Source organism: Sardina pilchardus, chromosome 17 (assembly GCF_963854185.1).
Source record: "Sardina pilchardus chromosome 17, fSarPil1.1, whole genome shotgun sequence".
NCBI classification, from domain to species: domain Eukaryota; kingdom Metazoa; phylum Chordata; class Actinopteri; order Clupeiformes; family Clupeidae; genus Sardina; species Sardina pilchardus.
In genome coordinates, this window is record NC_085010.1 from 8506219 (window position 1) to 8531218 (window position 25000).

The 25000-nt window shown below is 43.8% G+C and overlaps 4 protein-coding genes across 5 annotated transcripts in view; 3 read left to right on the forward strand and 1 right to left on the reverse strand.

Moving 5' to 3' along the window:
* The window catches only part of itih2 (inter-alpha-trypsin inhibitor heavy chain 2), a 15594-nt gene extending 9766 nt beyond the window's left edge, over nt 1-5828 (forward strand). The window contains exons 18-24 of the mRNA XM_062517545.1: nt 519-685; nt 1107-1226; nt 1528-1641; nt 2477-2675; nt 3008-3180; nt 4439-4550; nt 4965-5828. Of these exons, the coding sequence (XP_062373529.1) occupies nt 519-685; nt 1107-1226; nt 1528-1641; nt 2477-2675; nt 3008-3180; nt 4439-4550; nt 4965-5112 (1033 nt within the window). The 3' untranslated portion in view covers nt 5113-5828. The remainder of the gene's footprint in view (nt 1-518; nt 686-1106; nt 1227-1527; nt 1642-2476; nt 2676-3007; nt 3181-4438; nt 4551-4964) is intronic.
* On the reverse strand, nt 5808-13517 carry kin (Kin17 DNA and RNA binding protein). The gene is made up of 12 exons (XM_062517546.1): nt 13300-13517; nt 12837-12931; nt 11670-11713; nt 11165-11287; nt 10644-10828; nt 10230-10278; nt 8245-8317; nt 7903-8023; nt 7538-7663; nt 7246-7345; nt 6849-6949; nt 5808-6657 (listed from the first exon to the last, which is right to left on the reverse strand). The coding sequence occupies exons 1-12, from the start codon at nt 13411-13413 to the stop codon at nt 6595-6597; spliced, it is 1194 nt and encodes a 397-aa protein (XP_062373530.1). The 5' UTR covers nt 13414-13517; the 3' UTR covers nt 5808-6594.
* Nucleotides 13518-13571: 54 nt separating this feature from the next.
* On the forward strand, nt 13572-20558 carry atp5f1c (ATP synthase F1 subunit gamma). 2 transcript variants are annotated; one of them, XM_062518045.1, is made up of 9 exons: nt 13572-13682; nt 14329-14363; nt 14588-14719; nt 15457-15661; nt 16201-16344; nt 16802-16866; nt 17267-17422; nt 17873-17969; nt 20290-20558. In XM_062518045.1, exons 1-9 carry the CDS (start codon nt 13642-13644, stop codon nt 20291-20293), a joined length of 879 nt encoding a protein of 292 aa, XP_062374029.1. In that variant the 5' UTR covers nt 13572-13641; the 3' UTR covers nt 20294-20558. The 2 variants fall into 2 exon arrangements, with proteins under 2 accessions (XP_062374029.1, XP_062374030.1); XM_062518046.1 differs by lacking the exon at nt 20290-20558 and having other exon boundaries at nt 17873-17973.
* Nucleotides 20559-21994: 1436 nt separating this feature from the next.
* The window catches only part of taf3 (TAF3 RNA polymerase II, TATA box binding protein (TBP)-associated facto), a 73038-nt gene continuing 70032 nt past the window's right edge, over nt 21995-25000 (forward strand). Inside the window, exons 1-2 of the mRNA XM_062518489.1 lie at nt 21995-22698; nt 23661-23891. Coding sequence (XP_062374473.1) covers nt 22533-22698; nt 23661-23891 — 397 coding nt within the window. The 5' untranslated portion in view covers nt 21995-22532. The remainder of the gene's footprint in view (nt 22699-23660; nt 23892-25000) is intronic.

The following is a 25000-nucleotide window of genomic DNA, read 5'->3' on the forward strand; positions in this document are numbered from 1 at the left end:
TGTTTGATGCCAGTTTCTAATGCAGCCCAGTGTCTGATGCTAGTGTCTAATATGGCATACTGTAGGCTAGTGTGTGTTATGGTGCACTGTATAATCCCAGTGTCTGTTATGGTGCATTGTATAATCCCAGTGTGTGATATGGTGCGCTGTATAATCCCAGTGTGTGATATGGTGCGCTGTATAATCCCAGTGTGTGATATGGTGTGCTCTATAATCGGAGTGTCTGATGCTAATGTGTGCAGTATGTATACTTTGTTGTGTTGTAGTATTTAATCTCGTATTATGGCGCAGTATGTAATCTGTGCTGTGTTGTAGTATGTAATCTCAGATTATGGTGCAGTATGCAATCTGTGCTGTGTCGTAGTATGTAATCTCAGATTATAGTGCAGTATGCAATCTGTGCTGTGTTGTAGTATGTAATCTTAGATTATGGTGCAGTGTGTAATCTGTGCTGTGTTGTAGTATGTAATCTCAGATTATGGTGCAGTGTGTAATCTGTGCTGTGTTGCTGGGCGCAGGGCCCTGGCCCCCACCGCAGTGAAGAAGCGCAAGATCACGCAGCGGATCCTGGGCCTGGCCGTAGAGCACCAGTTCGTTACGCCACTCACTGCCCTGCTCATCGAGGGCGAGAACGAGAAGCTGCTTGCCGACTCACCCAAGGACCCCAAACACGGCTGCTGCTCAGGTGCCTGAATGAAATAGCGTTAAAACAGGGCTAGCTTTCTCTCTTTCTTTGCCACGCACGAATGTAGGTCGTATAGGATGTACAAGAAATCAGTGTTCTTCTACCTCTGAAAAGTAGTCCACTTGCTTGCTCATATTTTATTCTTTGTATTGTATTCCGAAGTATTCTATTGCCACCACTTGTTTAAATAGTTTTTAAAATAGTTTAAAATATATTTTTAGTCTACTGAAAAAAAAGATTCACAGGTTTAGCACAAGACTTACTGCTTCACTTTCAAAAAGTATAGAATCAAAGAACAACATTCTTCAAAGGCTGATGAATGCTAAGTGTTAATCTTTGATTGGCTCATTTTTAATGTGGAAAAAGTAATCAGTAAGAGTGTTATACTTGATGCCTAACGTTATGATGTTGTAACCCCCAGGTGTGGGATTCCAGGGTCTGCGTCCACCTCCCGTGCAGCAGCAGGTGTACTCCATCCCCAACTGGGCCCGTCCAACCCCCATGTCCACCCCCAGCCCCGCCACGGGACACATCACAGTAGGTGAGAGGTTAAAGGTTAGAGGTCAAGAGAGCACCCCTCTCCCCCGCTTCTCTTTTTGGCATTAGACTGTATTATAATAGCATAGAATAATCGTGACTCTTAGTTGTAGTGATATAGAATAATTTTTATTTGACTTTTTACAGAACTTTGATCAACTGTTGTTGTTTTTTAAATGTGCTGTACAAATAAATTGACATTGATATTGACAAATTGACATCGACATAATGTAAAATGATAAATTATAGTAGAGAATACAATTTGCTATACCAGTCTTTCACACGTGGATGTTGACTCCCTCTAGTGGACAATGACCCTCACTTCATCATCCACCTGCCCAAGCGCGACATGGACGTGTGCTTCAACATCGACTCCGAGCCGGGCAACATCCTCAACCTGGTGTCCGACCCCGGGGCAGGTAAGCACACCTGTCCTAATCCTCATGGCACAAGAGATTCCAGTCACAGTCCAGGTGTTATAGCGAGATTTGATTGACAGATTGATTCCACTGGTCCAAAATATGTCCAGAAGACGTGGTCGCCGAACTCCAGAAGATGTCTTCAGACTAGCCAGAATGAAAGTTTTTAAGACGTATTTCCTGGACGTTGAATAGATGTGTTGTTCTGGGTGTGATATACAGGCGTCGCTTGAAGACGCCTGAAAGACTTAATTAGACATCCAGAAGACGTCCTCAGAGTAGCCAGAATGGCAGAACGTATATTTGCAACTTATTTTGCCGGTCTATAGACGTCCCGAATGGGGTCAGGCTGGACTATTGTCCCAATGTCATTTATTAACTGATTCTGGCTGTCAAATAGACGTCCAGATTATGACCTCGCAGAACGAATATTTGCATCTAATGTTGGTTGTCTATAGACGTCCTGAACCGGGTCAGGCTGGACTATTGTCCCAGTGTCATTTATCAACTCATTTTGACTGTAAAATAGATGTCCAGATCACAGCCTGGACAGACCACTGTTTTTTGGACGTCCATAGACGTTGCTCAGTGGGATGGTTATGGTCATGGTTATAGGATTTGGATATTGATATAGTCAACTCAGTAGAATATTGTATGATTTAAAGTCACAATATTTTGTTAGTAATGTTCGAATCCCAAGATCTTCAAACCTTCCCTATCTGTCTCTCTCTCTCTCTCCCTCTCTCTCTCTCTCTCTCTCTCTCTCTCTCTCTCTCTCTCTCTCTCTCTCTCTCTCTCTCTCTCTCTTCTCTCTCCCTCTCTCTCTCTGGATCAGGTGTGGTGATCAACGGCATGTTGATCGGTTCTAAGACGCTGCAGAACAACAAACTGAAGACGTACTTCGGCACCATTGGCGTGTTCTACAGGCCTGAGAATGTGGGTGTGACCGTGAGAACCGACCGCATCGACGTTGTGGAGGGGAAGAACAACCACTCGTTCTCCTGGGGAAGCACAGTGGATATCACCACCAACGGGTGTGTGTGTGTGTGTGTGTGTGTGTGTGTGTGTGTGTGTGTGTGTGTGTGTGTGTGTGTGTGTGTGTGTGTGTGTGTGTGTGTGTGTGTGTGTGTGTGTGTGTGTGTGTGTGTGTGTGTGTGCAAAGGAGAGAGGGAGAGAGAGTGTGGATGCATGTATGTGTGTGTGTTTATGAAAATCAACACAAGTGTGTCATCCACATCGTTCTATCCACACCATCCTCATTAAGAATCTCAACGCAAATCTCTTGTTTATCTGAGGACGTATCTTCTTGCTGTTCGGTGTTCTAAGTGTTCTATCTGAAGTGGATATCTCCCTTTTGCTTCTCCAGAGTTAAAATCTCCATCGAGAAGGACTCCAAGGTCAGTGTGGTGGTCAACGGCCGCATCACGGCGATGGTGCTCCTGCACCGGGTGTGGAAGAAGCATCCTGTGAACGTGGACTTCCTGGGCTTCTACTCCCCCAACGACAACCAGTACTCGGAGCAGGTCCACGGGCTCATCGGTAGGTCGAACCAGCGCCTGGCTGGATAGGAGCCCAGTGGCTCAGCCGACACAGGCCCGGAGCTGGCCCTAATGCAATCCTGATGCGGCCTGGAGCTGGCCCTAATGCAATCCTGATGCGGCCTGGAGCTGGCCCTAATGCGGCCCGGTGCTGGCCCTAATGCGGTCCTTAGTTGGCCCTAATGCGGCCCGGAGTTGTCCCTAATGCGGCCTGGAGTTGTCCCTAATGCAGCCGGGTGGTGAAAGGGAACTTTTTTTCTTTCTTTTTTTAAAGAATATATTTATCAGGTTATATGCTAGGAAGATGGATCCATTGTGGGGGGGGAAGGTGTATAAAGTGTACATGTAATCCTTTAAGATTATTATTTTTCTGATTTAGTGAGACAAAAAAAGGCACGAAATAACACTGTACGAAATAACATTATGGTATTTTTATATTAAAAATGATTCTGGGTTGAGAAACACATTTGGACCTTGTTAGATCTCTTTTGACACACTGTTAGTGAGTTCAGGGACTGGATAACCATCTGCCCTTCTCCCAACACCAAATGCTGAGAGTTGTTGGCTGTTTCATAACCATCTCCAAACACTCCTTACTCATTGTAGATTTACAGTGTATTTGGTGTCACATTTGAATGCTTCAGTAATGTTTACATTCCGACATGTGACAACCGTGTAATATAACAGCAAAAAAGGTCCCACACCAGCAGCAAATATTTAATTCTGTAACATTTCTGTACCCTGGAAATCCTTTTCCATTTCTGTACCCTGGAGTTCTCGCAAGAGAACTATCTATCTCTGCAAGATACTCCGTATCAATGATGCACGTAGTACTTTTAACCCAGGCATTTGGGGGAACCAATCTCATTGTGTATCTGATATAGGCGGGCCAGAGGCAAGCTAAACTGATGATGACAGCACTGCAACGCTCACAGTCAGTAAATATTGGTCGTAGTGTTATTCAATTGTGTCGAAGTCCGGAATCAGTCAGAGGTCATAGTGTTATCCAATTGCGTGCGGTGAGATTTCCAAATGCATGCCTGGTGCCTCCCCTCGAGTTGGGCCGTCACATTATTCGAGACCAGGTCCTTAATCTGAAAGATTACCAGGGTCTGGATTTTCCAGTCTAACATTTCTGGGCAATCCATATACTATTTGTACTACTGTAACTACCACTACCTTGTTCTGCAGAGGGAGATACTGTCACATGTTTTGTTCCTTGTGTATAACTGTGTGTCTGTGTTCTCGTCTCTCTTCAGGCCAGTTTGCCAATGAGCCCGAGGTGAAGGTGGTCAACATCCATGATGGTCCTGACCCCAAGAAGAAGGAGGCCACCATGGATGTAAAGGGCAATAAGCTGGCAGTCACCAGGTACATACTCTCTCTCACACACACACACACACACATGCAAAGCATGAGAGAAACGGCCATCACATTTCGACACCTACTGTAACTGTTGGCACCATCTTATGTACAGTAAGGGACATGTAGAATATTAGTAGCACATAGTGTGTTGTGCGTTTGTGTTGCTGCGTGTTTTATTGACCTGTGTGTTGCAGGTGTGTTGCTGCGTGTGTGTGTTTTATTAACCTGTGTGTTGCTGCGTGTGTGTGTGTGTGTGTGTGTTTTATTAACCTGTGTAATTGCAGGTGTGTTGCTGCATGTGTGTGTGTGTGTTTTATTAACTTGTGTGTTGCTGCGTGTGTTTTATTAACCTGCGTGTTGTTGCGTGTGTATGTGTGTGTTTTATTAACCTGTGTGTTGCTGTGGGTGTGTGTTTTATAGGGGCTGGCAGAAGGACTATAGAGGGGACAAGAAGAGGGGCACAGACGTCTACTGCTGGTTCGTCCACAACAGCGGAAAGGGCTTCATCGACGGCCACTTCAGCAGCTACATTGTCCCCTCACTGGACAGCTTTCTTCCTGAACTCTGATTGGCCTGGCCGAAGCGTGCAAATGAAGAAAGGTGATTGGACGTCAATGTAGCAGGCCAATGTCATGCGGTCAGGATGTGCTCAAGATCGTGGGACTTGGAGTTCAGAAAGTAAAAATCCACCACGCACTGACTTATTAACAAAATGCACACACTGCTTTAAAAAGAGAGAGAGAAAAAGGAAAAATCATGCTAATTAGAATGCTGTATGTGGCTGATACAGAATTCCGGAACTTTTGCTTTCTGAACACCAATACATTAACTTCATACCTCTCTGTTACCATATTAGAGACATTAAATTATCAAAACACCTTTTCTATACGACAGTAAAACTTTTCCACTTCGCTACATAGGTCTCTTCTCCACAAACGCAACCTGTCTTTGTTGTGCTTCTTCACTCATGCTAAATAATATTATAAACATGTCTCTAGACACCACTTCCCAAATATTGCAGAGAACCTACAGTGAATGGGTGCTATAGTATGTCATTTTGGGCACATTACACTAATTAAATATATTAATGAAAATGTCAAATAAGACTTACAGCTTCTATAGGATGGATTATTGGTTAGAGAACACAATAATGAACCACGCTAACACGCTAACGCTAATTTGTCAGCATCTGATGTGTCAGTGATGATGATGTACATTGTGTTAATGACTCAAAGTTAAGATGAAGATAAGATTAAAGAGGCATTTCCTTGTTTAACATGACAACTGATTTTATTTGTGAACTCATCTTTTCCTTTTTGAAATTACAGTATATAAAATAAAATGGAGGAAAAAAAAGACAATTTTGTTCAAGGTTTTTTTGGAGTAGGTTTGGGACACACAAACGTTGAGGGAGGGAGGGGTGTAGTATGTACAAATCTGGCAACCATCCGAATTGAGGGGGAGAGGGAGTGCAGTATATGTACAAGGCTAAATAATCAGCGAAAGCAATAAGCACAGATAGATGAATCCTCTGGTGTATATCTGGCAACCACCTGACCAAATCTGGCAACCATGTGGCCCTGATCTGATCTGATCTGATCTGGATCTGGCAACCATCCGAGCCAGGCCCAGCCTGGAAATGGGCCTTATCAGGTAAAGGGAGTTGTTATGTACAGGACAGACACAGACTAGTACAAATAAGTCATGAGCATATCAATGCCGGTTCTGGACCAGATCTGATGGATCAAATTGGGTCTGAACCAATCAGGAGCAGATTTGATGAGTTAAGACCAGGTCAGGGCCAATCAAGAGCCGATCTGATGGATTGAGACCAGGTCAGGACCAATCAGGAGCCGATCTGATGGGTTAAGACCAGGTCAGGGCCAATCAGGAGCAGATCTGATGGCCACAAACCAAGCTGGTCAGGGCCAGTGCTGGACTTGACTGCTGTATGAAATAGACCAGTGTGAGTGTGAGGGGATGACTCTGACACAGTAGAGCACCACACACACACACACACACACACACACACAAACCAGAGGGACAGCTGCTAGGCCATCTTGGAGAAGTCTTCATATGGAATGCCTTCCAATCTCTTCCCCCTCATATGACCCTGGTGGAAACACACACACACACACACACACACACACACACACACACACACACACACACACACACACACACACACACACACACACACACACACGCAATGTGAATACAGGTGTTTAAGTGCACCCTGGTGTGTTGTAGCTAGTCTCAAGAATCATCCCTCTGGTAGAGAGCGTCAGTGTCCATCACACTCACCGAGTCCAGCGTCAGCGTAGCGGAGAACTTCTTCTCGTCGATCCCGTCCAGAACCGCCTCGGTGCCCCTGTGCTGTCCGTTCACAATCACAACCCGCTTCCCTGCAGAACAATACAGCCACAGAACCATCAGAACAAACAGTTTTAGAACAGATCAGACAAAAGAACGTCTTCAGTTCAGGGGGGGGAAAAAAGAAAGAAAACATTTTTTTTTGTTCTTATCATTTCCCTTTTGGAGAAGATCAGCTGAAGCCTAGCAATGAGGGTTCAAATGTCCAGCACATTAGAGAGGCACTGTGGACCAGGTAAGGGAAGGACTGGAAGTCTTTAACGGCTTATCTGTTCTGGAACCAGAACCGAAGGCGGAACGGAACGAGGCTGCCATGGTGACGCCTTACCTGGCGCTGGGATGACCGTCTCCACATGGGTCTGGTCCAGTTTGAGTTTATCTCCGGAGTCCACCAGCTTCACAATGGCCGTATATTTATCCTGGACCTCCTAATCAAATTATATACATACAGTACAAATAGTGCTTTAGTGCTAAAATACAACACTACTGTGTGTGTGTGTGTGTGTTATAGCTGCACTAACTTGACATTCTTGTCACACTGTACCTTGATTTTAATCTTCTTTGTCCCTAAAGAATCAGCTAAAAGATTAAATGTGTGTGTGTGTGTGTGTGTGTGTTACCTTGATCACTGCCTTCTTCTTGTAGTACTTCTCTCCCAGTCTCTTGGTGACGATCTTCACCACGATGTCGGTGTGAAGCCAGTAGTCTAATTTCACTGTTGCCTTCTTCCTCTTCTGCTCCTCCATCTAAACACACACACACACACACACACACACACACACACACACACACACACACACACACACACACACACACACACACACACACACACACACACACACACACACACACACACACACACACACACACACACACACACACACACACACACACACACACACACAGGTTGATATTGGGATAGAATCTGGAGGACCGGAGTGATGTTGAGCGATAAAAGCACAGGGGACGAGATGACCGACGGTACCTCTATGATCTCATCCAGCGCGGATTTCTTCTTCTTGTCTCTGCCGTCGGAGCCGTGAGACGACGGGTCTTTCCTCTTGGCCGAGGTGGCCGCCCGGAGGGCATTGGCCCCCAGCGAAGCACTGCCATGGACAAAAGAAGTGAGAGATCAGGAGAAAAGGAAAGAAAGAAAGAAAGAAAGAAAGAGAGAGAGAAATAGAGAATACAGAGGAATGTGTTCATTACAGTAGACACACACTCTGGCAACAAAAAGCCTGATCTGCGTGTAGAGATTTCTGTGTGTGTGTGTGTGTGTGTGTGTGTGTGTGTGTGTGTGTGTGGTTTGGGTAACCTGATGCCTTACCCTTTCGATGGACCAGCAGATGGACCAGCAGATGGGCCGGCAGCACAGGCACCCTTGCTGAGGTTGAAGGCCACTGAAAAACAAAATGGCTGCCATCTTAATGCAGGGATGTGATTGGCAAAGGACAAAAAAGCAGGAAAATATCCCCCCCCCCCCCACGTGTACAAAAAAGTTTGTGAACTGCTGCTCTCGTGTATATAGTTAAGGTACGGTAGTGTCGGCTACTGTGCACGTCATAAATGTAATTTACTAGGCAGGTCCGGGGGCATGCCCCCCCGGGAGAATTTTGAAAAATAACCCCTTAAATGACGACATCTGATGACTTTTGAGAACTATTGATAAATATATTTCAAACATTATAAAATATTACAATATAGTCTATAAGGCCTAAAGAAACTCATTTATAGAAAAGTAACCTAGGCCTACTCAAGACTAAACCAGATATGGCTGAAATATGTAGGCTATCATGATAATTTTGCCAACAATGATGTAGAACCATGTATTCTCTCAGTTCATAACATGTTTTGTTTTAACTTAAACCAACATAAAGTTATCATTTTTACTACATTATTTAGTATAGGCCTACTTGATAACATATAGCCCTTACAGTCAGTCCTCTAGTCCTGTACAATATAGTGAACCATATAGGCCTATTGACACTGATGCTGATTGAAGAGGTTGCTTGAAAGTTGTTGTATTTAAGTTCCAAAGAAAATCAAATTGCAGCACTCCCTCTCCTTCCAAAGTAACATGTCCTAACTCTCCTCCTAAAATAAATTACAGGCACTGTTATACAGTAGGCTACATCACTAGTTGTCTAAGTGCACGTACTAACTAAATGGAGAGCTAGGATTAAAATTCAGACTGTGTCTTTAAATAGGCGACTTTTTTCTATCAGCACAATGCTACAGTAGGCCATTTCCACTAAAAAAATCAGCTCGATATCTCAGCACTATCGTCATACGTTTGCAGATGGCTAGGCCTAATACCGAAATATGTTTTGAATGACATGGGGCGCACGGATGTGAACGGCTGGACAAACGCGAAATGACAATTGTTAGCTAAACAATGTAGTAGACCTAGGCTAGTCTGTCACAGCTAACTTCAAGCACAGTAGCCTAGACTAGTTTACACGCGCAGAAATTAAAAGTCAATATCATCACGAGATTGCTGTCATTATCGGAAGATCCAGACACGTCAAACTGGACGCGAACGCGTGGCAAAGCCAAAAAAACAACTTCATTAATGATATCTTTTTAAATAAATAATTTGATCTTTACCGTTTCGCTTCAGCTAAGAAACAAATAGTTCACCACACACATCGAACTTGCATCAAACATTCATCAACACGTCTGCTTTCACTTTCAATGAAATCCACTAGGCCTACGGACAAGGCTTGCGGAGTGATGAATGAAATAAGCACCAAACCCGTCGTCATTGTAAGCGGCATATTATTGGTCTCCTCCGAGAAAATTTTGTAAATATTGTTATGTAAATGCATAAATTCTGCGCACTTTCAGCCTACCGCAATGGTCTGTGTTAGGCTACAGATACCACCCCCCCCCCTAAAATATACCCCCATCGATTTTGCATGATTCACGAGGGTCGCATTTTTACGCCTGAAAATCCGGATTTCCGGATAAATCCGGAAGAATCACATCCCTGTAATGGCTCAACAGGGAGTCCAAATGTAAGCTGCTTCCAATCTACCTGTGCGCGTGTGTGTGTGTGTGTGTGTGTGTGTGTGTGTGTGTGTGTGTGTGTGTGTGTGTGTGTGTGTTGAGACCTCACTTATGACTGTGTAGGGCAACTACTGAAGTGTGTGCTCATGGATGTGGCGCGCGTGTGTGCGGATCTCACTTATGAATGTGAAAGGCGACTACTGAGGTGTGTGCTCATGGATGTGTGGTGTGTGTGTGTGTGTGTGTGTGTGTGTGTGTGTATTTTCCAGTGAATATGCAGGGCTTGGTGACTGTGAAGATTACCTTTCTCCTCCTCACTCTCTCTCACCAGTTCAGTGTACACTGGCTCCTCCTGCACACATGAGAGACAGAGAGAGTTAATTAATGATTAATCAATGACACACACACACACACACACACATGATACAGAACAGTATTTGGCTAATCACTTAGAGGTCTTTTTACTCAGTCCAGCAATTTGCAAGCCTCTAACGCAGAGTTTGTGCACATGTCCTAGACTACCATAAATTAGGATAATCAGTTTGGTACTGTAACCACATGCAGCTAAAGCATTTGTTAATGGCACGCACACACACACACACACACACACACACACACACACACACACACACACACACACACACACACACACACACACACACACACACACACACACACACACACACACACACACACACACACACACAGCTGACTGACCTCCGGCTCCTTGCCCTCGCGCCCCCGGCGGACCTGCTCCTCTATGAACTTGGCGCTGCGCTCCTCGTCGTCCAGGTCCTGCTTCTTCTTCTTCTCCTGCTCCTCCTGCCGCCGGATCGTCTCCGGGTCACGGTCCACGTACTGGATGTACCAGCCCTTAGGGGTCTCGTCCACCTTACAGTAGCCTGAGGGACACACGCGCACTATAATGCACTGTTTGTATAGATTTTTGAGAAATGAACTTTGTTAACCTTAGGAACACACACATATGTATCTGGTGTGATACAAGTATGATGCAAGTGTGTGTGTGTGTGTGTGTGTGTGTGTGTGTGTGTGTGTGTATCCATGTACAGTATGAGGAAATGTGTGTGTGTGTGTGTGTGTGTGTGTGTGTGTGTGTGTGTATCCATGAACAGTATGAGGAAGTGTGTGTGTGTGTGTGTGTCATTTGTGAGTGTGTGTATGAAGAAACAGTGTGAAGAGAAGAGAAGAGAAGAGAAGACAAGACAAGATGACTGTACCTTCCCTTCCCAGCCATTTGGTGAAGTCGGTGAGCGTCTCCCACTGTGTGGAGTTCATGTGGACGTGGTCTTTGTGGCTGATGTACTCGTTGTATATGATGTTGTTGTGGACTCGCTTGGTACCTGGCAGAGGATAAACACAAGACCTCAACTAAACTAAACTTCAGCACAAACAAACGGGCGAGATGGACTTTCTAAAGCAAAAGCCAACTGAGGCGCCTTTGGTGGAAAGAGATTTATAAGACAGCATAGATCAGAGTTCCCACTCTGTATTAATGTATTTTGGAAAGTACATTTTAAACTGCTAGAACAATATTCCCTGATATTCCATTAAATTTGCCTCCAAGAATAATCAAATTCCCTGACTATCCATGTCTAGAATAGACTTTCTAAACTTCCAGGATAATACAGAAATTCCATGACCCGTGGGAACCCTGACAGATAAACAACAAAACACTTCGTCGAGTTTTCACTGAGTACGGAACACTGGGAAGCTCTCACTTACCAAATCGCCGACGCAGAAGCTCCAAAAAGTCCGTCCTGAACTCACTACAAAACAGAGCAGACAGTTGAGTACCAGGGCTTTGGACAAAAGTGTCTGGCAAATACCATAACCATAACTAACGCAAAATGCCATCAGTTGGATAGGAGCAATGGATCTAACTGGAATTTAGGAGCCAGTTTTTGTCGGTTCCTAGAATTCCTGAAGGTTCTAAGCCTAGTCACAACTTTGAGTGATGATGATTAACTTTGGTTTACATATGATTGACGGCAAAGAATCTTAAAGGGATATTCCGCCATTTTTGGAAATACGCTCATTTTCCACCTCCCCTCGAGCAAAACAATCGATATTTACCTTGTTCCCGTTCATCCAGCCATTCTGTGAGTTTGGCGATACAACTTTTAGCTTCAGCCTAGCATAGATCATTGAATCGGATTAGACCATTAGCTTCTCGCCTGCTAGCTTCATGTTTAAAAGTGACTAAGATTTCTGGTAATTTTCCCATTTAAAATGTGTCTCCTCTCAAGTTAGAAAGTGCAATAAGACCAACTGAAAATGAAACCTGGCGTTTTTCTAGGCTGATTTGACATGGAACTACACTCTCATCTGGCGTAATAATCAAGGCAACTTGCAACTACTGGCACTACTACTGGTTGTTGTCTATGGGGACTATTTTCAGATGCTGCGTACGATATCACTGCGCCTATGGTACGTTTGCAAGTTGCCTTGATTAATACGCCAGATGAGAGTGTAGTTCCATGTCAAATCAGCCTAGAAAAACGCCAGGTTTCATTTTCAGTTGGTCTTATTACACTTTCTAACTTGAGAGGAGACACGTTTTAAATGGGAAAATTACCAGAAATCTTAGTCACTTTTAAACATGAAGCTAGCAGGCGAGAAGCTAATGGTTTAATCCGATTCAATGATCTAAGCTAGGCTGAAGCTAAAAGTTGTATCGCCAGACTCACAGAATGGCTGGATGAACGGGAACAAGGTAAATATCGATTGTTTTGCTCGAGGGGAGGTGGAAAATGAGCGTATTTCCAAAAATGGCGGAATATCCCTTTAATGTTACTACTCTCTAAAATCTTCACTTCATTATTCACTATCATGACTCATGACGCTGTGCTGTGTCATGAATCAGGATGCATTACGGAGTTGTCAGCTTACTCTGAGAAAAGGTCCATGAACTGGTTTGGGTCTTCAGACGCCAGCAGCAACTGTCTCTGGTGAGACTCGGACATACAGTGGCATTTGAAGCCATTCTGCAACCAGAAGATAATTGACACTTTTTTAATTAAAGTTTAGACCCACAGCACAGCTGCACTTATGACAGGATGATGAGAAAACAATAAACAACTCCACATGTTATGCATCTTACTGCATGATCTTGATTCTTACACGTAATTCAGTGTTTTCAAAGCAATGATTACGGGTTAACGTTATATGCAACAGATTGTCTACTAGGTCGGATAGCTAACAAACTCATCTCTGGCTGAAAAGGTGGCCACTGACTATGTTCCACTATATTCCAACGAGTAAACAACGTTACTAAAATGTAACTTACCTTAAATGTACTTAACGTCAGGTTACAAACTTGGTTGATAAGACAATTAACTTTAATATCACTAACCTCGTCTCGACACTGTTTCTGACACATTTGGCAATACCATCGCAACTTTTGAAGACCCTTGGATTTGATCCTGTTGGCGATCGCTTTAGGACTAAGGAAATCAGCTTTCCCCATCGCTTATATGAAGCGTTTCACGAGTAACTTACAATTGTATACACTTTCTTTCAATTAAATGAGCTATTTAGCACGTTCCCCCTTTTCCCCTGTTGTGTTGGTTGTCTTTCGGCGAATGTATAATACGTCATAGATTTCGAAGTACAGGCACTATCGCGAGAAACTTGTCCATTTACACTTTATTTGCGCCTGCGCTGTTGAGCCAGTCTGACCTTCATAGACGTGAACATGTTCGCCAGGACCAGCGCGGTGGTGTTCCTCCCACAATGGTAAAGTTTGATTTCCTCAACAATATACGTTTATTTGTATGTTATTTACAATGTGACTATTCTGCAACATGTTAACCAAAGTGTCTTGGATTTCTGTCAGTGCATGAGCCATAACACTCACAAGGACGTGCTAAGCTGTAGGCCTCAGCTTGCTAACTTCGGGTAGCGTTAGCGTGCTATCGAATGAACAGCCAAGTTGATCTGTCAAGTTGCTAGCTAGAATTTAACGCTAGCATGTAGGGGAAAAGTGGTGAGGTCGTATTAAGCACTGCCATAATGATAGGCTTTGCTGTCGAAAATCACAGTCACAACGACCTCTTATGATAATTGGTTGCTGTGTAATATACCCTCAGTCTTCGTGCAGGAGATTGTATGGGTATTCCTAACGCCAGCTAATGGCTGCCGTTAGCCTACATGTCAGTTAACGTTAGCTGACACAAAGTAGCCTCTCGACTGACGTTGGCTAAAGTTAGCTGAAACGGTGCTGTGCCGCATATCTTCCCGGCCAACAAGTCACCTTGCTGCAGCGACGTCAAATAATTATTTGCCACAAAAATACCTTGCACCAATGGTTTACGTGTCGTTGCGTTGTGTTGCTGGGACATTAACGTGATGTTAAATTTCTGAATGAATCTCTCCCTTGCAGTGGGCAGGTCAGGACCATGGCTACCTTGAAGGACAGTAAGTACTTTTTAAAACTACGTAGTTACAAAACCATCAAAATGAATACACTCAGTTTTGTCTTACGATTGTAAGCCATCTTGTAGAAATACATGTTCTGGATATCAGGATATTATACCTTCTTCAGGGAAATATGTAATTGATTGTTGTGACTCCTGATCAACGAAGTGTGGATCATGTTGAACTGATACTTAACGGTACCGTTTCTCCCTTGTCAATGTCAGTCACCATCAGGCTGAAGTCCGTCAAAAACATCCAGAAAATCACCAAATCCATGAAGATGGTCGCCGCAGCTAAGTACGCCAGGGCTGAGCGATCCCTCAAGCCTGCACGCGTCTATGGCACTGGTTCCCTGGGTAGGTTTACCCCAATCTCAGTTACCACACATTTCACAATAAAACGAATGAGACAAATGCTCCCCATGCTACATTATGACTTTGTAACTCTACCACCGTTGGAACACCAAGGCTTGAAGTTAGGCAGATGTGCCAGATCACTTGGGAGCACAGTAATTGGTTTATGCATTTACTGAAAGGCTTGATTCTTGTGGCATTTTTCATTTGTTTAGTTAGCATAAACTAGATAGCATTGTTTTTCTCCAAAACCATTTATTTAAATCAGCACTCACTTACTCCATGGGTCGGCAGCTGGTGACCTTGGGTCATGGTAGCCTTTTCACTCTTTCAGCTAGCAAACAAGACAATGCAGAGAGAATGACAAAGTATAGACAACATGCAGATGAGACAATTCACATATTTTAGGCAAACAACAGGCTATATAGAAAGGACACACCAGCCAATGTATATATACAGTGTGCATAAGTATACTTATGATCATTCATTCATTCATTCATTCATTCATTCATTTGGCCTGTATCTATTGTCTTGAGGTTCATTGAGCATAGTCCTCGTTTTCAATGAAGCCGAAATGTGTTATCCTCTAGTTATAGTATTGACTGATGCAGTTGTAATCCCTAGCCGAGGTCTCTTCTGCACTGTAACTTCAATGTAATTCTCTTCCTGTAAGTGACTTTGGACAAAACCGTCTGCTAAATGAATGCATGTAAATATAAATGTTGTCCGTCTTGGCACAGCCCTGTACGAGAAGGCCGAAATCAAGGCTCCAGAGGACAAGACCAAGCACCTGCTCATCGGCGTCTCTTCTGACCGTGGTCTCTGCGGAGCCATCCACTCCTCTGTCGCCAAGGCGATCAAGGCCGACATCGCCGCGTTGAGCGCCACTGGCAAAGAGGTGATGGTGGTCAATATTGGCGACAAGCTCAGGGGCCTGCTTCACAAGTACGTACTTGACTCTCTCTCACAAGCACACACACACACACACGTGGAAATTCAATTTTGACTGTGTGCATCTACTAACAGGGAGGTTTTTGGTCCAGTTTACTAGTCACTTAATATTGAGACACACACACACCCCAGTCGCTTAGTATTGAATTATTACTTTCTTGCTGAAATCTACCAGCCACTTTCATCTGGTGCTAATTTCAAGTCCTACACACACACGCGCGCACACACACACTTTTTGGGAAAATATGTAGTCACATATACATTTTTTTGGTTGCTGTACATTCCTTGACATGTGGTGGATCCATACTGGTCTTGGGTTAAGTCCCTTTTGTAGTCTGCTCCGAGATTGCTTGCACTACTGAAATACCAGTCTATGGTACAGACTGGAATTTGTCTACAGATATCCCGCATTCAGTGTAATGTTGTGGAAAATCATTAAAATCTGGGTTGGTTAGATCGGTCTGTAAACTCGTGGAAATATAGTATATTCTATGTCTCTTATGGTGTGTGTGTGTGTGTGTGTGTTACTGCAGGACTCATGGCAGCCACATTCTGCTCAACTGCAAGGAAGTGGGCCGCAAGCCCCCCACCTTCACAGACGCCTCGATCATCGCCACAGAGCTGCTCAACTCTGGCTACGAGTTCGACCAGGGCTCCGTCATCTACAACAGATTCAGGTGCAAAGTCCTCCTTATTTCCTTCTTTCTTTCTTTCTTTCTTTATCTGTCTTTCTCCTGCTCTCCTTTGTTAATGGATATTCTCAAAATACAGTCTATTTTCCTTTGCCATTTACAGGCTTCAGATGAAAAATGAAACTGCATGATGCATGTTGTGTTTTAAAGATATGTGTTTTAAATGAATGCGGATTACAGGTGGAGCATACATGTTTTAAAGAGAGAGTAGACGGCAGAAAGTTGTGATCTTGATGCCAATATGCCGTTGACCAGAGGCTCTTAACCCCGAGTTGCCTCAGGGTGACTGTCTCTGAATTTGTTCTCTGTAAATCGATCTGGATGAAAGGATCAGACAGATGCATAATTAAATAAAATTTATATTTTACATATATATTTTAAAAAGGCATACTGTGTGTGTGTGTGTGTGTCCTGTTTGTTTACTGTTTTTGCTGTGATGCAGGTCTGTCATTTCCTACAAGACGACCAGGAACCCTGTATTCTCCATTGAAACAGTTGCCGGTGCAGGTGCGTTGTCATCTTAATGGAACGTGGAAATCTGCTTATTTACTACCGACTACCCCAGAGTCAAATAAGTGAATACATACCCCTCTCCTACACATTAGCCTAACTTAGCATAATTCACTGGAAGTGTGTTAGACCAGTTACCCTGTAGCTCCCTTTTAGCTATAGCTAGGCTATCTGGTGTAACCCACTTGCAGCTAATTATGCTAAGCAAAGCTAACATGTCAGACTGTGTCATTGCATGCTCAAAAAAAAAAAAATCTTAATCTTAATCTAACTCTAACGCCAGAATAAGATAATTTCCTTAAATGAGCTTTTCCCGTGCCTCTCTGCAGTGACTTGAGCATCTACGATGACATTGAGCTCAGTAACTCATACAGTTCTTCCCTGTGCCTGTGTGCAGAGTCCATGGGCATCTACGATGACATTGATGCCGATGTCCTGAGGAACTACCAGGAGTTCGCCCTGACCAACCTCATCTTTTTCGGCCTCAAGGAGTCCACCTGCAGTGAGCAGAGCGCCAGGATGACCGCTATGGATGCTGCCAGCAAGAACGCTGGTGAGTGACCTTGACACATTTTGCACACACACACACACACACACACACACACACACACACACACACACACACACACACACACACACACACACACACACACAAACATACTTTCTTTTCTTTTTTTCTGTTGTCGTTCATAATGAGACAAGACTGTCCATGACCTCATAAAGTAGACCCAGACACACACACGCACATGTAAATCAGAGGTTTGTCTTAATCAAAAGTAAGATGCCTAAAAGGTAAAGATCCTGATGAGTTGTCAGACGCACCCATACATTCGTCAGCACTTGAGGCTCTTGGCCCTCTGCCATTGCCACATCAAGGTTTCAGCAGTGACTTTGGCTAGGGAACTTTGACTTACAGATCTATACATAAGCCTGTGGCATGAGTTTGTTGTTTGTTTGTTTGTTTGTTTGTTTATTTATTTCTTTGACTCCTTTCCTTCCACAGGTGAGATGATTGACAAGCTGACTCTGACCTTCAACCGTACCCGCCAGTCTGTCATCACCAAGGAGCTCATTGAGATCATCTCTGGTGCCGCTGCCCTGTAAGTATCTCTCTTAGACACACACTTACACACACCGGTTACTACAGGCTTCCACCTAACCTTTCCATGGTTGATTGGTCGTCCTTTTACCATCTAGCTCTATCTAGAAGTTGAAACAATATTGGCTGGGAAGATGGGCTTCTCTAAACCTAGTCACCTGTCATTACACATGTTATGTTGTGGGGTTTTTGTTTGTTTGTTTTTTTTTGTCAAGAATCTGGATTAATCCCCTCAGACGCTAATGCTTTGTTAACCCACTAATGTGTGTTCTTAACTTCACTCCCAACATCTACCTTACCCTCACAGGAATTGAGGGAGAGGTGACTGAGGTAACCTTATGTAAGGCTAGCTAGCTAGCATATAGCATTTTCATCTGTAGCAGCTCACACACCCGTGTGTGTGAGTGTGTGTGTGTGAGTGTGTGTGTGTGAGTGTGTGTGTGAGAGTGTGTGTGTGAGAGTGTGTGTGTGAGAGTGTGTGTGTGAGAGTGTGTGTGTGAGAGTGTGTGTGTGAGAGTGTGTGTGTGAGAGTGTGTGTGTGTGTGTGTGTGTGAGTGTGTGTGTGAGTGAGTGTGAGTGTGTGTGAGTGTGAGTGTGAGTGTGTGTGAGTGTGAGTGTGAGTGTGAGTGTGAGTGTGAGTGTGAGTGTGAGTGTGAGTGTGAGTGTGAGTGTGAGTGTGAGTGTGAGTGTGTGTGAGTGTGAGTGTGAGTGTGAGTGTGAGTGTGAGTGTGAGTGAGTGTGGTAACCTGATGTAAGGCTAGCTAGCTAACTAGCATATAGCATTTTTCATCTGTAGCAGCTCACACACCCACCTAGGTGTGATGAAGAGTACTAACTGTAGTGTGTGTGTTTGTGTGTTTGTGAGGCCTTAGCTTTAGGCGTGTGCTATGTGTGTGTGTGTTTGAGTGGGCAATCTTCATGTCTATCAGGTTCAATTATCCAAATACTGGAATCACACTTAAAGGGATAGTTCGGATTTTAAGACACGAAGTTATATGGGTTCCCTGTCAGCAACGTTGTGCATCAGCACTGACTTACCCCCCGACAGCGTCCTGTGAGCCGAGATCCAGCCGGTTTTTGATCGTTTTTGATGCCGGACTATTTTCTTCAGCAAGTTTCTGGGGTGACGAAAGTAAAGTGTTTTTCTTCTCAAAACCATATGCGTTCAACAGAGTGATATATTTGCACCACAAAAACGTTGTCCGGCTGTCAGTAGCGCGCAGTGATAGGGATCGCGAAAAATAAGTAAGTGATAACGAGGTTTGAATTTTTCCTGGACAACGTTTTTGTGGTGCAAATATATCACTCTTTTGAACGCATATGGTTTTGAGAAGAAAAACACTTTACTTTCGTGACCCCAGAAACTTGCCGGACTACTTTCTTCAGCATCAAAAACCGGCTGGATCTCGGCTCACAGGACGCTGTTGCGGGGTAAGTCAGTGCTGATGCACAACGTTGCTGACGGGGAACCCATATAACTTCGTGTCTTAAAACCCGAACTATCCCTTTAACTCTGAGAGAGATCAGAAATAGCAGCATGTTTATCTCATTTAGTGGATCACAAAAGATTACAGCAAAGAGTTGCCCAGTTTAATTCATTCACAGAGGACCACAATGTCTGCAGGTCTTACCTGGATTGCTGCCTGTTGACTTAAGAGCATTTCTTCAACATTTAAAATTCTCACATGATCAGTTGTGCCCACTGAAGTGATGCTGAATTCAGACCAGGGCCTAGGCTGGGTGAACCCTGCTATCCAAAAGACGCACCCGGATCGTTGGTCTGATTGGTTGAAGGACTATCCGAACGCACAGTCATTTGAACCATGCCCATTGATCACGCCTCTTATGCAGTAGATATAAAGCACAGACTCCCCAGACTAATTTCCAATCTTAAAATTGAGCTTCTTGTGGTGATAGCCAGACCAACAAGGACCTGCAATTTTATGAACCTTTATGGATAAAATGGGCAACTCATGATTTTTACAGATCTTGTAATTATGTTAACAAGTGTAATAACCTCAAACTCATGAAGACTTTACTCGTGCTCTTGTAATTCGGTTATTAAGTCCGATGTCACAGGCCCATTATTGCATCACGACTTAATAACTGAATACCGTGGCTTGAAGACCTGTAGAAACAGCTCAGTAACAGGTTGTTATGGGAGGTTTCTAGAAACAGTATTTTCTTGGCAAGACACCTTTTCGTTTTGTGGTTTATTCTCCAGAAGGTGCAATAATATAGTTAGAAAAATAAGAATGAAAATGTTGTTCTAATTTGTGTTCTCTTTTTCTCTTTCTCTTTCTCTCTTGCTCTCTCTGCAGGTAAGCGGGCAACCAGTCTCACCCCCTGCGTGGTCTGGCGTTCATCCCTCCAGTACCTCAGTCAACTGGTGTCTTGATTTGATGGACATACGTGCTTCTATTTGTACAATATCTGTTATCATAAATAAACCCCTCTTACAGAGAAATTTCCCCATTGGTGTGTTATGCATGCCTTCCCAAGGCTTGAACATAGATGTTTTATTCAGAATACCAAAAAAGATAAAAACTAAGGTGTGAACGTCAACATTAAAAAATGTCTCAACACCAGAGTACAAGTGGTTATGGTGTCATTAAAAAAAGCGTTTTGGAAGCTGGTTACAGCAATATAATAGTCTCCCTCCCTCACATCAGCTAGGGAACGCATACACAATGGTCTTTGAAATGAAGACGTGAGCTAACGGTACACACTGATGGGTAAATCCTTCCATTAAGCAGCCCCAGTGATCTGCCAGGCTTCCCCTTGGCTTGTGATCTGCCCGGATAGTGTTTCCCCGACCCGGCTAGCAATTACTGCCATCAGGCCCGCTGCTAAGCTTCTGGAGGCCCTAAGCTTAAATGGACTTGGAGGCCCCCAGATAGAATTTTGTTGACTTCATATTGGGTGCCAAATATCTACATTGACGACTGTCAACTATTTGCAAACATGTCACATGCATTGTGAAGTCTAGATTTTATATAATGTAGAGCTTAGAGCTACATCAAATCCAACTGTTAGGTGACCTAGGTTGCTGACGTTAGCTAGCGTTAGCAAAATAATTAAAACCGACACGAACCTACCAGCAAGAGCTGCACAAGCGTCATCTCTCAGTTTTCTTTTATTTTCTTTCGTTTTTCAGTGCCAGATCCATATTGCCTCGTACTTCCTATTATGAATCACCATTCGAATTCAGCTTGAATAAAGACGGGTTTTATTATTATGGCAAACTTCAGGCAGAAGGATGTGCGCCAATTTGAAAACACGAGAACTTTGAAGGCTGTACCATTTCAGGGAAGCGGGGGGAGACTATTTTTATATATTAGGTAAAAACATATAATTTGCCCGAATTGAGTGCTAGATTGCACAATTAAGAAGGAACAACGATGGGCATGTTCATAACTGATTTCTATATTCTTTGTAATGTAATAATATATTAATTATCATTTTAAAAAAATAGCAACCTTAATTTTGGGGGCCCCCGCCAGGTACTTGGGGCCCTACGCGCTCTGCGTACTCTGCGTATGCGGAGCGGCGGGCCTGACTGCCATCGACACGTCGCCATCACTGTTGTTCTTCCTTATATTTGCTAATCACATAAGTGCCGGATCCTCTCCGATATCCGATGGATCAACAACTATTTCTTCATTAAATACTATGGGGCGGGACAACACAGGGATCAAATTCGGCCTGTTGGTCGCCATAAAAAAAGCAGGGTGTAGTATATCTGAGTCTGTATCAAAAGGTGAAGATCGGGGTCAGTGAACGTAGCTTAGTCAATGTGGCCGCTCTTCTACTCTCACTAATAAATGAACGGGCCCAAGGGAAAGTTTATTTGGCCAGATGGCGTCTCATTCATTATTCAATCACCTGTCATCAGACGCTGCAATCTGAAGTCGTCTTGGCAGCCCTTTCGCCACTACGCTCAACACGAGAGCGTACGAGGTCTGAGAAACGTTATCCGGGATAAAAAGCTTGTATTTGATACCAGACTATTTTAAGTCGCAGCGAAAACAGCGGCAGTGGTTGAGGTTGATTGGGCGAGTCCCAAGGGCTTTGACTTGGTTTCATTGTTCAGCCCTGGTTGCATTACAAACTAGAAAAGTGAAACGTAACGTCAGCATTTCTGCAAATGGGGAGTTGTGGGCGATGACTTACAGGACTTGACAATGGTTTAATTGTGTACAACGATCAATTATTTCGAACTAAGGCTTTCACAATGGAACAAAACTTTTCTTAGAGTACTTCGTCGTGATGTAAACCCAGTCAGGGCAACTAGCCAATGACAGCACAACCGAGGCAACTTCACAGCCTGTATGAGGAATCCGATCGACTCGCTCGGCGCTCATTGGATTGGTCTGGTTAAGGAAGGAAGATGGCGGGCCCTGCAAAAGCGCCAAACCCATGTTCTTCTTATTGATAAATATACTTACCCTGTCGCGTATTTGTTATAATTATTAGTAAAAATATTCGAGTATTGACATCATGAAGACGAACAACACCTGTCGGACGTAACGGCTAGTAGGACGGCCGAGAAAAGGCCGGCGAAATGAGCGAGAACTATGCCCGCTCTGTGTTGAGGGTGTCGGTAGCTCAGATTTGCCAAGTGCTGGGCTGGGATGCTGTACAGCTAAGTGCTTGTGATCTACTGTCCGATGTTCTGGACCGCTACATTCAACAGCTGGCCCGAAGCTGCCATCGCTATGCCGAGCTGTGTGAGTAAAAAACATATTCACACACGCGTGTTTACTATCGCAGTCGGTCACGTTGTTGCCAAGCGCCTCCCCCTCTGTCTGTTGGGCTAGCTAGCTAGCGACATTAGCCTGTTGCTCTGGTTATGGGAGCTCGATATGAAGGGCTATATCAATCGTAGGGCCACAATTATAGTTTTAAAATACAGTCTACCTGCTGTAGCGTATTTTGTTTCCAGTGTTCATGAAACAAAGCTACTGTTTGTTGTTTATTCGTTGAGAATGCTTTAGCATCCCCTGTAGCATATTCGCAGAGTTAGCATTACACATTGCTGTCTTGTTGCAAACATGACTGCAAATACAAGTTTGCATTTTGTTGTGAGATCACCCATGGGTTCACTGACTATACAGAGAGCTACCCACTTTATCTGCTGGATACTACGATTTGCTATTAAAATATCCAGCAACAACATCACACTTCTCAATAATAACACTGATCAACTGAGGCCACCAGAACGTTCGATGTAGTCCAGTGGTAGCCACATTTCCTATGGTGTTGATTGAATACATCTAATGCATACTGTATTCCTTCATTACCTTTCTCTTATTAAGAGATGGAAACAACATGTAATTATCACTTATCAAGGAGCCTAAGTTTAAGCAACCAAAACTAAGACATCTATGAGGATGCAGGAGAGATGGAGAAGAAAGCTGTTTTGAAAGAGAGCTAATGATTTCAGAATGGAGTCCTAAACAGCATTACCTTTGACTTCCTCTTTCTCTCTCTCTGTCTGTCTGTCTGTCTGTCTGTCTGTCTCTCTCTGTCTGTCTCTGTCAGTGACTCCATTGATAAGACACAAACGCGCACATACACACACACACACACACACACACGTTTAAATCAGATGCATTTAAATCAGATTAAATCTAGATTAAAAGTAATGCAAAGATGCAAGGTTTGTGTTTAAAAGGTCTCTCTCTCTTAGACGGGCGTACGGACCCGGTGCTGTCGGACATCGACCATGCCTTTGGGCTGCTGGGGGTCAACCTGTCGGAGCTGGAGGACTACGTGAACCACTTGGAGCCTGTGCCCTTCCCCCAGACCACGCACCTGTTCCCCGTCGCCAAGAGCAGCACGCTGCAGTTCCCCTCGCCTCGTGAGGAGAGGCGGGACTACATCCCCGACTACCTGCCACCACTCGTCTCTCTGCAGGAAGGTAAGACCGCGACCTGGAAGTGTACCTTGGGGCCTGTGTTTTTTTTGTTGTTGTTGTTTTTTGGTAGTTTTTTTGTTTTTTGTTTTTTAAATGGAAATAGACAGAAATAACTCTCACCACCACTCTTGCTGAACCCACACTTACTACCTGGCTATAACTGACACTGGGCTGTTGAAGAACAGCACTCACTGAGGCAATTCTTATTGCACTCTACCTTTTTTTTTAATTGTCCTTGAATTGTTGTCAACATTGCTTAAAAAGCAATTTTTACCATGTCGTAACTAAGTCACTTTGGCCAAAAAGCATCAGCCAAATGTAATGTAATGTAGCAACTCACCAGATTTCAATCTCTCACTGCTGTTGTTTTGGTTGTAGATTAAGTAAATCGAGAAAGGTCAAAGCCATTTCAACAGAGTTCATTGCCTTTAGAGACCAGTGTCTGCTTATGGGGTCACTATAAGGGTTGCCATAAAAAACAATAACAAGTCACACATCACCTCAAAAAAGTTGAACCTTCCTGGCCGCTTGAGTCAGAACTAAGGGCACTTTAAAATGCATCCTACTGTATGTGGGTAATGATACCACACAACAAAACATTTAAATGGAAAAAAAAAGAATCATATGAGTGAAAGCATACTGCACTTCCTGAAGTCACATGCACAGTTTGACCTTGACTGACCTTGATTTCTTACCCAGCATCAAACCGTTTTCTGAGATTTCCGGAACAATCAAACACCCACAACATAACCAGCTTAATCAAACCAAAATGTCTTGTATGTCATGAACACAACCAGGCCATTGCAAAACATGTTTACGGTGCTAATTTGAATGCCAGGCAAAGAGCAAAGTTTCACTTGTTTCACTTTACTGCCATGAGCTAGCTCTAGATGGCATTAGTTCTTGTACAAGACTGACTGGCACTTTGCCAAGCATTTAAAATAGGGCCCTTAGATTGGGTGTCTGAAGTGTGTAATTAGGCCATGTTAAGTGTGTGATTAGACCCCTTAGATTGCGTGTGTTGACTGTGTGATATGAAACACCTAAGATCATTCATCTGCAGTTCTGACCCCAAGAACTGTACAGAAAGAAGTCACTTCACATTTCACGAG